At 37.3% G+C, this 14,794-nt stretch overlaps 1 protein-coding gene across 10 annotated transcripts in view; it reads right to left on the minus strand.

Moving 5' to 3' along the window:
• The window catches only part of cspg5a (chondroitin sulfate proteoglycan 5a), a 62,099-nt gene that overhangs the window by 23,906 nt on the left and 23,399 nt on the right, over positions 1 to 14,794 (minus strand). For all 10 annotated transcript variants that reach the window (XM_044116585.1, XM_044116581.1, XM_044116579.1 and 7 more), the window contains exon 2: positions 10,045 to 10,984. In XM_044116585.1, the coding sequence (XP_043972520.1) occupies positions 10,045 to 10,984 (940 nt within the window). The remainder of the gene's footprint in view (positions 1 to 10,044; positions 10,985 to 14,794) is intronic.

Here is a 14,794-nt window from a genome sequence, read left to right on the forward strand (position 1 = left end):
TGCAGCTAAGCAACAACCATTCATCTCTCCTACAGGTAAAACTGAAGCTTTCCAGTGTTTTCCCACTGGACCAGTTCTTATGCTGGATCTGGGTTGTTGCTATAATGGGATATTTAAATAACCATTTTCTTTCTCCACAGCCATAGAGGCAACGTTGAGCCATAGGTCAAAAGAAATCATTTTGAGTCCAGAACTTCACGAGACAACAATCTATATTAAAAAAAATAAATTTGAAATTCTATTTCTGTGTAAAATTACCAGAAGGTAAAACCTAAACAAGCTGCATCTGAACTGACAGGAGAGTGTTGAATATATTAGCATTAAGTCCAGATTTGCATAAAAAAAATAGAACTATTTTTAAACATGTCCTGCCTAAAGCTGATATTTTTTTGTGTCAGGATTGCAGAGGAGGAAGAAAAGAACTGAGTTGAGTATCCAGAAGCGGCTGAATGTGTGTTTAAAAGGCCAGCAGAGGACAGGAGAGACTCAGGATCTTCTAAAGAAAAAAAAAATCAGTAACATGAACTGCAATCCACATTTGACTTTCTGTTCCCAAATAATTGGAAACTTTCTCATTCGCTAGGGGCTTTGGGAGGGAAAGGGAAACTAAGGGTCAATCTGAGGCAAAGATTAAAACACTGGAAAAGATTTTACAAGGTTGACAGAGAGAAGGAGGAAAGACTGGAGTTTGATCTCACCCGATTAGTCATTTAAACAAGACAGTTGGACCTTTTTTAGATTTATTTATATGAGAAAAGATGTGCCCACCATTGAGTCAGAATGAGGTAAAACTCATGGAAAATAGCTACATAACTTGGTTTCCATTGCAGAACTTCATTGTTTTAGTCTTTACATCACTGGGTGGAGAACCCTCAGAAGGGGCAATGCATCAGGGTTGGGGAGGACAAGGGAAAAAATATCCTGTAAACATTAGTCAAATGATACAATTTCACTGGAATTCATTAAAAAAAATAGCAAAAACCTTGGCAGATTAATCTGAGCTGTTCTTCACAGGGCTGGAGAAGTCTGGATAAGGTTTGAAAGACACAAAATGAAACCCAAGATCAATATCTTGAAACTCTTGTGGCTTTGCCCCAATTTTCTCTCACAGTTCAAGCTTGGTGGGTGTTCAAACCACCTAAGGGGAAATTTACATATTGACTGTCAACTGTGGTTGCACTTTGAAGGACACTGGATTAAGCTTGTAGCTCCTAATTGGCATTAAGCTGAAGTCAATTCAGGCATCTCAGGGGAGTCAAACAAAACTTTTAAACTCACTCAAAGGTTGAGTTTAGTTATCCTTACCTGTGAGTATTCTGCAGCTCATCTATCTGCTGAGAGGAGGACACATTTTCTTCAGCCTAGATTTATGAACTTAATTCATAAATCTAGAGCAGTCACGGCACCATTTATGAATTCAATCCATAAATCTAGGCTTAATTATTTAATTAATAAATCTTAAATCAATTCATAAATCTTGTTGCTAATTTATCTCAAATTAAGAAAAATTTGCAACAACATAGAAGGAGAAACAAACCAGCTTAAATATTTTAATAAATCAGTTTTCACTATGCTGACATCTTTCTTTTTCAAGGTCTGAGCAAAGCATCACAAAATCTTCAAACAAATGATGTTTGCCTGCTTTACAAGCTTATCATCAGTGTCCTAGTCTAAATGAACATTTAGAGTATTTAGAGCAAAAAGCATAGCTGAGCAGGAAAGTGAACTTGGTAAGTTCTTGCATGCAGCTTGTGACATCTGGTTAGCAAAACATAAACACCTAATTTGGCTTATTTCTGTTTGCTTGTCACATTTACATATTGTTTCCCGCCGCGCTGTCTGCGCGACTCGGCTACATCCCATCATTCCTGCTGTTTTATACACACCGAGGCTGCTAACGACGCAAATGACTCATTCAGAGGAGATCTATGAATCCAACTGTACCCAAAACCTATTTGCATAAACCTCTGGATCCCTGGAGAGCAGTCACGACACCATAAACTGCAAACTAATTACTGATTCACAGATGGGTCCCTTGTCACATTTAACTGCAACCTCTTGCTGAAGCTGAAAGGGATGTTTTCAACAAAACTGCTCCGCTCATGACCCTGACAAGAAGGCAGTAAATCAGCGTTACAGAAACTCAGTTTGCTCTTAGGAGCTCAAATATGGACATAAACAACCTCTTACTGCACCAGACAGTAAAAAATAAGGTGATAGCTGGGGCCTTGTCAATCAGGAGATTATTTATTTTGCAATTACTGGGGAAAAATATATGATGTTTGAGAAACGTATCAGCTGGAGAGATTGCTTTTCATCAGGATTTACAACGTTCAATGGAGAGAGAATATACATCCAACACAGTGAATATCTGGTTGGCATGCAAAGTGTGAAGTCAGGATACTTGGAATGACTTAAACAATTATCATGCAAACAATTCATTAAAATATTATTATTGTAGCCACTGATACTGTGATAATGAGGATATGATTATCAGGATTATTGCACTTTGCAAATGTCAGCTTTTTGCATGTCAACTACCATTGTGTGTCGCTATTCCAGCTGCGTTTTCTTTTAAATATTTTAGATTCACTCTACAAAAAAATCCACAAATAGGTACATTACTGTCAATGAGTAATTTTCAGAAATTACTGAAAATTTCACTACTACTGAATGGTAGTGAAAGACATGGGGTCAATGCTAACCATACATGATGGTGGTGGTAGGATAATGATCTGGGGTTGCTCTTCTTCAACTGAAACTGGGATTTTGGCAAAATGGAAAAAATTATGAACAATCAATGAACAGTCTAATAGAAACCTTGAGGCAAAGAGAGTACAGAGCCTAGAAAAGTTGAAGTTGTATCAAAATAAATTTAATTTTGTTCTCACACACTAATAGTTTTGCAAAACAGACTTGGTAAATGTTGTCAATTCAAGAAACAATATGCTGATAAACTCCAGCGTCAATTTTGTATTTATGTATCTTATCTGTTAACAGAATTTTTTTGCTACTACTTTTGGTCCAAGGTTGTGCACTTTGCATTTCTCATGTTGTCTTTATCTGCTGACATCTTGCCTCAAAAACAAATGGCCTCTGGAGAGACTGAGTTGAGTGAAATCAGAAGAAAACATATATTTATGTTATGCTTTACAAAACATTTCTTGGCCTATTAGTCTCAATTACATGATATTTTAAAACTTTAAAGAATGACGTAGCTCTATAACAGAACAAACCCAACACCTAATAAATTTCTTCAACATCTGGTTTTGTTCTGCAGGAAAGAAAAACTTAACACTCAAATAAATTTGATATAAGTATATTAAAAGGAGATTAAGTCCATATTAGTTTTTCTTCTAAAATAAGAGTATAAAGCAGTCAGAGGTATCTAAAGTTGACAAAAAGCAGAAATGGAGATCTAACCTCATTAGAGCATATTGATGTAAAGCCATTTGAAAAGCTGTTTGTTTCACATGCAAACAGGTTTACAATCTCAGCTGTGAACTTCAGAGTCAAAGCTTCGATAACCTGCAGAGAGGCACACACAGCCAAAAGTTAATTTCAGCAAATGTTTTTGTACGTTGTTAGGGATGAAGTAAGTTCACAAGATCCAACTTGGCAAAAACAAACAGTCGCTTTGCATGTGCATGTGTGTGTCTATGTGTGAGAGTCTGTGTGTGTCAGCCCCGGCCTCCTCTGCAGCCATAAATCTTCCCTGTGTTTGACCTCTGACCTGACTCCACCTCTCGATGCTCTTTCACCTAAAACTGATCTCTAATACGCTCATAATCTTGCATGTGTTTTCATGACGCAAGCATAAAATCCCCCCAAAAAATGGACACAAACGGCTGTTGCTGCTCAAAGCTTCTCTTAATTACATCAAGCTGCAACACACGCACGCACACACACACACACACGCCAATAAATTTGACCTGGCTCGCCTGAGTCGTTTCCATGCTGGCAAGCATTATAAGGTTCTGACTCATTCTCTCACTCAGTTTCTCCTCCACCTCCTCTGTTTCTCACCACTTCTCACTCTCTTTCAGTACATCTTTCCACTTCTTGTTGACAATTATTTGTTCTCTTTACAAATGTTTGATCCTTCAGACATTTGTCCTTCAGATGTATCTTGCTACATCTGTCTTTCTGACATATTATACAGTCAAAAATGACCTGATTGCATTCAGAAAAAGGCACTTATGATGCAAAAAACTTTAAACCTGGACAGGTGTACAGATGGACAGCAGGTGTGGGACACTGGAAACTAAGAGGGACACTGCAGGGAAATGCAAGACAGATTACAAAGCCACTCAATACACAAACCTCCCTACTTCTTTCTATGCCACACACCCTCAGTCACCCGCTCCCTCTGCTTTCTCATCTCTCTCTCCGAATATGGTCCTGATTCTGCAGCGCCTGAGGAGGAAGTGGTTTATGACACTGTCAGATAACATCTGTGAGAGGGACAGAGGAGCCAGCGCCGGAGATGCCACAGATAGTTTAAAGAAGAAGACCTAGCTGGAGAAACTGACCGAGGTTTAGAGCTAAAGTGCTCCAAGATAAATAATGTGAAAATAAGGTCTTGAAACTGATCCAAAATGTAACTATTTTTCTTTCACTGAGTGAAGCTTACCATATCTGCATATGATTTGTAAAAGAAAAGAACATCTTTGTTAAAATAGAGAGGTGGCAACTTGTAACTCTAAATAATCCCCATTGACAGGCTCATAAGAGTTATGAATTGTTTCTTTCACGTTCAAAACAGCCTTTCTGGCTCTAGAAAAAACTATGTTTCTATTTAGTTCCATGCGCTCGGTCCAATAGATGACAAATGGCTTTCTTATGGAAGAGAAGCTTCATGACAAACTGCTCACAGAATAAACTGAGTGAAGATGCACAGCGGTGGGATTGGAAATGGACAATATGGAGCAAATTAGGATAACTGATCAGGAAGAAAAAAACAAGCCTTCCATTATATAGTCCCTTTGATTATTGAGATAAGTGATAATATTGTCATTTTGAGACAATTTTCAAGTAATTTATTGATGTCAGGGCAATGTTTCCCTTTTAAAGACCAGGTTTTCCTGCCAATATTTATTTGTATTATTTACAGCTGCAGAATCCAGTTGGTTTTAAAAGTGGTGTTGGGAGCTAACATCCTTTTTTCCACATGACAAAACAGTTTCTCTACAAAAAAAAAGAAAGAAAAAAAGAAAGACAACTTGCCCGCTTTGATTAATCTTCTTAATTGTATACTTATTATTTAAATGTTGACATAATGTTGAAATTCAAGCTGCTCTGATACCTGGAAATGGTGCAACTTTTATTACATGAGATTGAAGTTTAGAAAATGTTGAGCGGGTCAAAATTGGGTAGTATGTAATTCCTGCAGAGGTTTGTCCTGGCTTCCTTCCAGGGCAGCAGAATATCATGCATCGCTTGACAGAGAGTGCTTACAGCCAGGCTGAGTCCAGTTTCATTCATTACCCCTAACATTTAGCCTTTACCCCGGCAGGTTGGGCAAATTCATGCCAACATCTATCTGGGGTAGAACGAAAGGAATATGCAAGTGCTTTGCAAGAAGAATATATGAAAAATAACCCCCATTAATCAGAATAGTCATATAAAATTAAACATGTTTAGGTTGTGTTTTCATTCACTTGTGTTCTGTATGGTAGAATATATTAATTCTGGAATAAACATGCGTTTGTATACATAAAATTCAGCTAATGCACCATTAGCTGAACTTTTTTCAAGAGAACTTTGTAACTACTTCAAAACTAATCAAGTTCAAGGTCCTTGAATTTGAAAATCAGAGTTGTGGAATGAGAGTCACCCTTAAAAGTGAAGTTAGTTCATTATCATCCCCCCTCATTGTGTGTTAGTCCTACTAGCTTTTCATGGAGGACAAATTCCATATTTACTGCCAAAATTTTCATCCAAAAAAACTAAAAGTAGGAGCTTTTCCAACTTATTTGATTGTAACCATGAATTATTTATCACTTAAAACAGTACTCTCTTAATATTATCACTATCATCCATCCATCCATTTTCTAACACCCTTCTTTTCTCCTTCACAGCTCTGTGTATATGGAACAGCATATTGTGCAGCTCTCTATTTTACATTTCAGGTTATGACAATATTAAATCAATCTACAATGACACATACATTTCAATTTGTCTCTCCATTTTATTATAAATTCTAATTTACCTGGATAAAATTCACTCCTGCAATAAACCAACATCTGTATTTTATGTACGAAAGAGACAATAAGGAACATGTGTTAAATCTCAGGGCCAGGGGCCAAATCTGGCCCACCACAGCTTTTTATGTGGACCTCTAAAAGTGAGAAGGACGCATATGTAGAAACTAAAAGATGAAAGTAGTTCGCTTAAATATTAACTTATCAGTCAAAATGTTGTGATTCTGGCAATTCACGTGAAATCAATAAATTTCTCCACTTTTTCAAGCTGGTGCATAATTGTGAGTTTATTCCATAATTTTCACAAAAATGATCAAACATATTGGGTTTGGTCATGTTACCTCCCACCTGCAGGTGGCAGTATTTCTTACTTCTACATCTATAATCAATGTAACAAATAACAAAGGGTCACATTTACCATCTTACAGCGCAAATATCACAAACTTTCTTGCAAATATTTCTAGATCAGTGATTCTGATTGCAAAAAAAAAAAAAAAAAAAAAATCACAAAAACAATCATTAAATTTTGGAGGTATTCAATTTTAAGATGTACTTATCAAATGGAGACACAGATATTCATTAATATTTTAACAGCTTTTCAATATATTCTGGCACAACTCATGATCTTGATATAGCCCAGAATGAAAATGAGTTTTACATCCCTGCATTATTTTACATACCAGATAAAGTGCTGAATCTACAACAGTTTGTGTTTCAGTTTAATTTGGTACATCTAGGCAAAATTCCCAAGTTGTATTTAAGAAAAAAGCTCAGGTTTGAGGATATTTTGTTATTATATAAGAGTGGAGTGCACTGTACTAAAAAGTTACAGTAAGCTGGTTTAAGGTCAGTAAACAGCAGTTCAAACATTTATCTCGTGCTAACGAAGCAGCTTACGTTAAGCGGCAAATGCCAACAGATACAAACACACACACAAGCACAAAACAAAATGAAAATGAGGAATAAATCAAATCAATGCTTCACATACTAACCCAAGTCACATGTAATCCTACATGCAATCATGGCTTCATCCACAGAGCACCATATTGGTCAGCATCTGTGCCAGCGCTCCATTGACCCATATCTGCCTCTTGCCCAGAAGTCAAATGCCTCTCAGTGTCTGTCTGACTCGCTCTCAGGAGGCTCATCACTGCTACTAACTGCTGACAGACACCCAAAATATGCTCTAAATATTATGGACACTAGTTTGTTTTTTTTACAACTACTGTGCGTTTTCTGTTAAGAATAAAATATTCATTGTTTCTTTTACTCTCTACAGTTTTCAGGGATTTTTAGTCATTTTTTTACATCTTCAACAGCAGTATTAATATAACAGTGTGGATCTTTATGGTAGGGTTTGTGAACCAAATTATTACATTATTATTATAGAAAAGCTATAATAAGCTTGAAGGTCGTGAAATGTATGTTTAAAGCCCAAATTAGCTTATGATAGTGAACATGCAGTTGTCAATTCCTCCAAATTATGGATTTTCTCCCATTCATGTTCATATGAGTTTTAGACCCATCTGTAGAAGCCCACTTTCCTTTATAACACGTGAAAATGTCTTGTTATAAGTGAAATAATTTGCAAGTGGATTTAGTGCTTTTTCTGATCAATGTTACAGAATTATTGATGTAAAACAAGCTCCTGTATCTTGCTGAAAAGTTACACTTGTAAGTTAGTTTTGTCTTATTTTAAGTGTACTAAGATGTTTCCACTAGAAGTAACATCAAAAGTACTTGCTAAGATTTTGCGTTTTTCCAGTGTGAGCAATTCAAATTTTCCAGGTTAGAAGTATAAAATTTCAACCTTTTAGGCACATATCAGATGCACCTGGAAAGATACAGCCGGACTCACACTCTGAGGAGACAGGCTGGCAAACACCACTCAGTATAATCCTCCAGAAACTGCATTAAGCAAAAATAATCGCGTAACATCAAATCAACTCAGCTTATGATAGAAATGCTGTGTTCTGACATACAGAGCTTGGGGTTAAAAGGGCAGCAATAGGATGAAGGCCATGACCACAACAGGGAATAAATCTCTAAGTCCTGTTGTCCCCTGACTTGAGGTCCCTTGAGGTCATAAATCCTTGACTTTGTTCTTTTATTGCTGGTAGACCTGACCTCTCAGTGATATTTGTCTTTGTAGCACTTTCTTAATTCAATGTTTTTTTGAATCTGTGAGAGAATTGCATAGACGGTGTGAACTAATTAATATCTGTACTATTTGTTCCAGTCAGGAAGTTGTTTGGCATTCTGCATAAATCTGCATTGTAATCTTTGCAGCTGCTCACTAATTGGAAATCTTCCTTCAATGACTGGTTGGTTCATCCATTGTCTTCTTTGTTTGAATGTATGTGATGCTACATTAAACACAAATATATTCCGTTGGAATAACTGCATACTTTTAAATTATTCTCAGTTCAGGTTCAATCTAATTTTCTAATAATTTCAAGCTTAAACCAATCATTTTCCAACCATATGCTGACAAAGGAAGACTCTCAGTACAGACTGTCCTTTCATTAAATGCAAATTCAGGACAGGAGCCCCTCAATAGTCACCATCAGCGTATTAGAAATCACTCACAGCAGATATCACCTTCCCCCCCAATCTGCAGCAGCTCTAATCCTGACTCAAGACTCCACAGACACACACTCACTGTTAAAGGTGACCTATTCTGCTTCCTTGTAGAGGTTAGGATTCACAAAACATGTTCATTACATTTTTTTTGTACCAAATAATTCTTCGATAATGAGATTTCAGTCTGGTCAGTTCTACCTATTTTGAGCTCCTTTCAGAATGAGTTGTTTCAGGGCCTCTTGCCACTTTAAACCCAAATAAGCTGCTGCTGGCCACGCCCTCTTCTCAATATTCATACTCAGACATTAAAATGGCTGCAAACTGATAAAAAATTATACAAACGTATATATTTCTGAAAAGCAACAAGAATGCAGCAAGTGGTTTCTCATAACAAAACACTTCTCTTTCCTAGCAGCCATTGTACAGCAAATACATCAGTGAAACCAACTGAGCAAGTGCTGGAGCTCCACTGCTTAGGTTGCTACGTAACAGGGCTGGGCTTGGCGAGGGTTGCTAGGTAACGGCGCAGTGACTCAACAATTGGAAGGTTTTTAGAAACAGCTCATTCTCCAGACACCTAAACAATTAATTTAATACCAAAATGGATGGGTGTTTTTTTTTTTAAGTGCCTGGACTGTTTTTAGAAGAAGCTGAGATCCAAATGAAAGTATAAAAACCGCTAGCTGTGTTGGCTAAGTACACAGTAGAGCTGAATGCAGTCTCTGATCACATCATATTTGTATAAATTGTTCTCTTAATTTTAACCCTAACCCTGTTATAACCTCCGCAGTATCTTTTTACTGCAGTGGCTCTATCTGACTGAACCCTGAGGAAAAACAATTCATTCTTTCATGCATATTTGTCAACCTTCCTCCTAAATGCTTCCTTCGCACCTTCCCCACTCAGCCCTTATAAACTAGTGGCACCAGCATTAAGCAAACACCTGGTGCGCATATGCTGAGCTCCTCATGCAAACGTCTCAGTTCAACTTTCCTAAGAAATGTTGTAAATGAGAAGCATTTTTGTGGTGATGTGCTAAAGGCAGAGTGTCAGAAAAGGAGCTTCTTAAAGAGACAGAGGCCTAATTTCAATGCGTTAAAATGAGAAATCAAATTTCTTTGAAGTTATGTTTGATATGTACAGCATTTTCATACCAACTGAAGTTAACAGTTTCTTGATTGTGCCTGGAAACTACATAATTGTAGCCCTTTAAAAATGCATAAATTTGTGAATAAATTATTCAAGGGGAGTTTTGTACCTGCAGAAAATTTCCTCGCCATCCAGCTGGTAGCACTGTCCTCCGTTGAGGCAATAGTTGGGCTGCATCTCACAGGCAGAGCGGCAGCTTCCATTGATCAGCTGGTAGCCCACTCTGCACCCATTAGGCGAAACGTTAGGTGCAGCACCAGGATATGATCCTCCAGGGATGAAGGATCCAGACCCAGGGACCCGAGGCCTGGAGCGAGCAGGAGACCCTGCAGCCTCTCTGAGGTCTTCTTCGGTCTCATAGGCATCGGTTGTGGTGCTGTAGCTGTATTCGTCAACAGTGGTAGTCATGCCGTCTTCATAGGTTGTAAGGTAGTCATAGTTTTCTGGCATTGCCCAGGAAGTTGCCTCTGCGCCTTGCAGCTCGTGGGCCAGAGATGATGGGGAGGGTGGGGCGAGGTTTAGGTTACGCCCACGAGAGGATGGGTCAAAGAAGTCCACGTGAAGGACGTCAGGGTTGGAGGGGTTAGTGGCAGCGGCTGGCGGGGCATTAGTGGTGGTAAGGTGGTCCAGGTCAAACATGGCAGTTTCCTTGACATTGATCCAAGGTGGGTCGGTATGTGGCAGACCCTCCTCCTCTTCATCCCCTTCTTCCTCTCCTTTCACGACGTCCTCTCTGTGTGGGTTGCTAGGCAACAGAAGCTCTGTCTCAGCCGAATCTGGGATGATCTGGGGCGTCGCTGCCACGCTCACTTTCTCCACCGTGGGAGCAGGAAACATGCCGCTGCTCTCAGCGTCGTCCTTGTCACCGCGAGGCATGCGACCCGCCCTCTGGGTCACGGAGCCGACCGGAGCAGAAGTGGCAGAGGTGCTCATCCCGGTTACTGTTGCCATGACATCATTAACCTTTACAGGGCCGTCCTCCTCGATGACTGGGGAAGTGGTGTTGACGTTATTGTCTGGCTCCGTAGCATTTATACCAAGAACCATACCTGCAAAGAGAGAAAAGTCTTTTAGTACTGTTTGTTGAATAAGGTTTAATAAGTTACATTGTGCAAATCCCATGTTAATGTTTTCTAAATATCCCACCTTATAAATTCAGTCTTGACAGCAAGATTTGTGAAGATTTCTAAATGCAACAAAATTCACACTGATTTGGATTTATTCTAACAAAAGTTATTTGTGTCAAATACAGAAAAAAAAAAAATTGTTCTTAACCTCAACTACATGGTTAAAGACAAAGTGGAACAGAAGGACAGTACACTTACAAGTGCCCTACTTTCACTTATTCTTTTTAATCATGTGGGAACTAAAGGCACATTGCTGCAGTTTTCGAAGACGAATCCAATTGTGTTCTTGCCAAATAAAATATCTCAGCAGCTCAAAGAATGGTCTGGGTTTTGTCTGCTTCTATTCTTAATGATGCTTCATACATTTTTAAAAGAAGAAAGAAAGCTGGATTGGATTCGCACCATGAATGCACCCACACTCAGCGCCTATAAAGCAGTGCTGTTGGGACGTGCAGAGAACAAAGTCCGGCACCATCCAGAAAAAGATGCTGCCTTGATGGCAATGTTTGCCAAGTTAGAGGTCCACTACAGCCCACCACATCATTAGAGATGTACTAAGATATAAGAGAGTGTTATTTTACCTATCAGTGGCCATACCACAAGTAAGAACTAACAGTTTGCAGCGTGGAAGCTGTTACTTTGGGAGAAAGAATCAGTTACTGATTTTTTTGTTAGCAGTTGTATTTAGATTTAAGAACAAAGAATTTAAGTACGAACATGTAGTTTACTTATGCTGCAAGTAAGTGACAATGAGAGAGCAAGAATTTCACCAGATAACTGGAAGCCAGAATGAAAAACGGCAAAGTTGTTTCTTTTTACCATTTTATCTTTCAGTCTCTGTTATGCACCAGGTTTGATGTAGGAAACTGCTAATATAAGATACTAAAGACAGCATAAAACCCTAACTCCATAATCATTTTGTCTTTGTTTTATGTAATGATTCATATGAATTACTTAATTATTTATTTTCTCCCATGAGTGGTAATAAATTATTTATAATTAATTATCGCTCATGGCAGAAAAGCCAGAAAAAGGTATTTGTTTTGTCATAAAAAGAAATCAGAATTAGTCAAAAATGTGTCATTTCAAATCTCAAAACTGTACAAAACTCTGTCACAAAATTATGTGAAATTTTGTTATAAAATAATAATAATAATAATAATAATAATAATAATAATAATAATAATAATAATAATAATAATAATAATAATAATAATAATAATAATAATAATACAAATGAAACCCTTACACTATCAAAACCCCTGACTTTTATCTAAAAATTCACAGTCACATTTTCCCAGGAACCAAAAAACTGAAAGATTAACACATGTGACAACAAACATGTCTTTATGTCTGCAGGTACAAAAGGTACTAACAAATTACTATAAGTGAAAAATGAAATCCGGGAACCAGAAGCTTAAAATAAATGAAAGATTTCAATATAAACATCACCTAAATACTCTAATACCCAGTGCAAACTGTTCTAACAAAGACAACATGAAAAAACGTCTTCAAATAACCTACAAACAAAAATTACCTCAGTTATTTACAACTTAAGTCTAATTCTTAAACCATCATGAAAAGTTTACAGTGGTTTAGTATTTTTTTAAAAATGGTAAAAATAACAAAAAAAAACATTAAAATTTTTTCATAATCGCTGATTAAAAACAAGTCTAAAATCTGAAAATGAAAATAACAAAAATAGGAGTAATTTCACACAAAACTAAAACATAAACATTACAGGAAACTGTTATGTTATTCAATGTGAATCTTTCTGTAAAACACCTCCTCTGGTGTGCCACACTATTACTTCATGCTTTAAACTCTCGTGGATTACAAAATCAGCAGAACAATCTCAAGGCGTCTGGGGGATGAAACAAATTAAAATGACACACAATTGGCTGTATCCTCCAGTTGATTACTTCATCTGAGGGCGGCTCGGGGACCCATGCAAAAAAAAAAAAAAAAAAGCAGCTTTTAGGGTCGCTCCTACTTCTGGATTACAGGAATGATTCACTAATGTACTTCAATGGCGTGTATCTGGGATTAGGGATTATTGGTTTGAAGAGGGAATGGATTTTGGGGTTCACTGTAGGGGTGGGGGCTGATGATCTCAGAGAGACTCAGACAAAACAATGTCTGGACAGATTTCTAGGCAAACAAGCTAAAGTTCAGTTAAAGTGGAGTGTTAGAGTGAATGCACTCTTAATGCCAAACAATAAATCACTTAAACAATAAATCAACAGAGAAGTTCAGACAAGTCACTAGTCCATCATAGGTGCACCTTGTGTGCACAGACGGCACAATCTGAAGGAATTTTGGCTAATAAACATATTATCTGGACAGAGTACTGAGCTAATCCCCTGCAGTTGTTGTTATTAAGATCAGCAGAATCAGATTAGTCAAGAGTGATGATGAGGAATAAATCACTGGTAGTTTGTGTCTGAAAGAGAAATTGTTTTGTTTCTGCATTCGACTTTCCATTCTTTTCTCTTTTTTTGTACTTTATGATTAGCCTCAGTTAGCAAAACCTCCTCATTTGTTCAAAGGAAAACATTAAAAATGTTTGTATTTGAGACACATTAATTTACCAAACTACACATTTAACAGCCAATAGACCTATTTGGTTTTTATGGATTCATATGAATCATCTGGAGGCTCTTTGAACATTTTTCTTTATTTGTGAACATTCTGTGCACGTCTCAGCAGGAATGATTTACCTAAACTGGCAAGAAAATAAAATCAAGGACCTCCTGTGAGTTGGCTTTAAACATCAATTTGTAGGTTTAAAGAGATTTTTTCTATCATGCTGAGCTAATCAGGTTCTTGTGCTCAGAGGGTAGAAACCCTGTGAACATCAGCCTTGATCTGGATGTTGATTCCTGTACTCATTTAGTTCCAAATTTATCTGCCTAAAACCATGCCATATTTAATTTCAGCAGCTAATTTATTTATTCTCTATTTAACCTTTTTTAAACACTTAATCATATAATTTGTCTTGTGTGACTGACTGGCTCAGCCTTCATTTTATGTACTTATTTATTTTTTTGCCAATTCCACTCAGGGGCTGGATTCATGCAAAAATAAACATCTACAGAAAGGACTATTGGGAATGTTTACTTTGAGCAAACGTAAGCCTAATTTTAGGCTTCATATTAATAACTTGAGGTTTTTTTTCTATGTTGGTGAGCAGAACCAAAAGAGTTTGTATTGTTGCTCATCAAGGGACTTAAACTGATGTTTAACCAAGGTTTCATAGTAGACTCGACAGCTTGAATAAACACTATACTGAGTCTGGATACCTTCTAGTGTCAAGACAGATTTGGTCAAAAAATAAGGGAAAGTTAGCTATTTCTTCAGCAACTCACTTTTTTAACTGGCACAACAGATTCAATCCAACTGAGGCAACAAATTGGACAGACTGAAAACCTATAAAAACATTTTTCTACACTAACGGTTCCAACTTCATTATTCAATGTCTAAAAAACAGAAAACTTATTATGTCTGTGTTAATAGCTTCATTTCTGTCTGCAATAAAATCTGTTTAACTGATGTTTAACATAAAAAAAGATCATTATACCCACAAAATAAATCATCCAACGTCTGAGCAACAGTAAAAATTAGACGTTCCTGTTTCAGATGGAAAAAAAGTAACCAGTGGTTGGGGGTTCAGGCCCATCATCATCTCCTGCTGTGAGCTGCAAATGCACTGCTGGTCCCATAAGAAGCTTT

This window comes from Gambusia affinis, linkage group LG05, assembly GCF_019740435.1.
Source record: "Gambusia affinis linkage group LG05, SWU_Gaff_1.0, whole genome shotgun sequence".
Lineage (NCBI taxonomy): Eukaryota > Metazoa > Chordata > Actinopteri > Cyprinodontiformes > Poeciliidae > Gambusia > Gambusia affinis.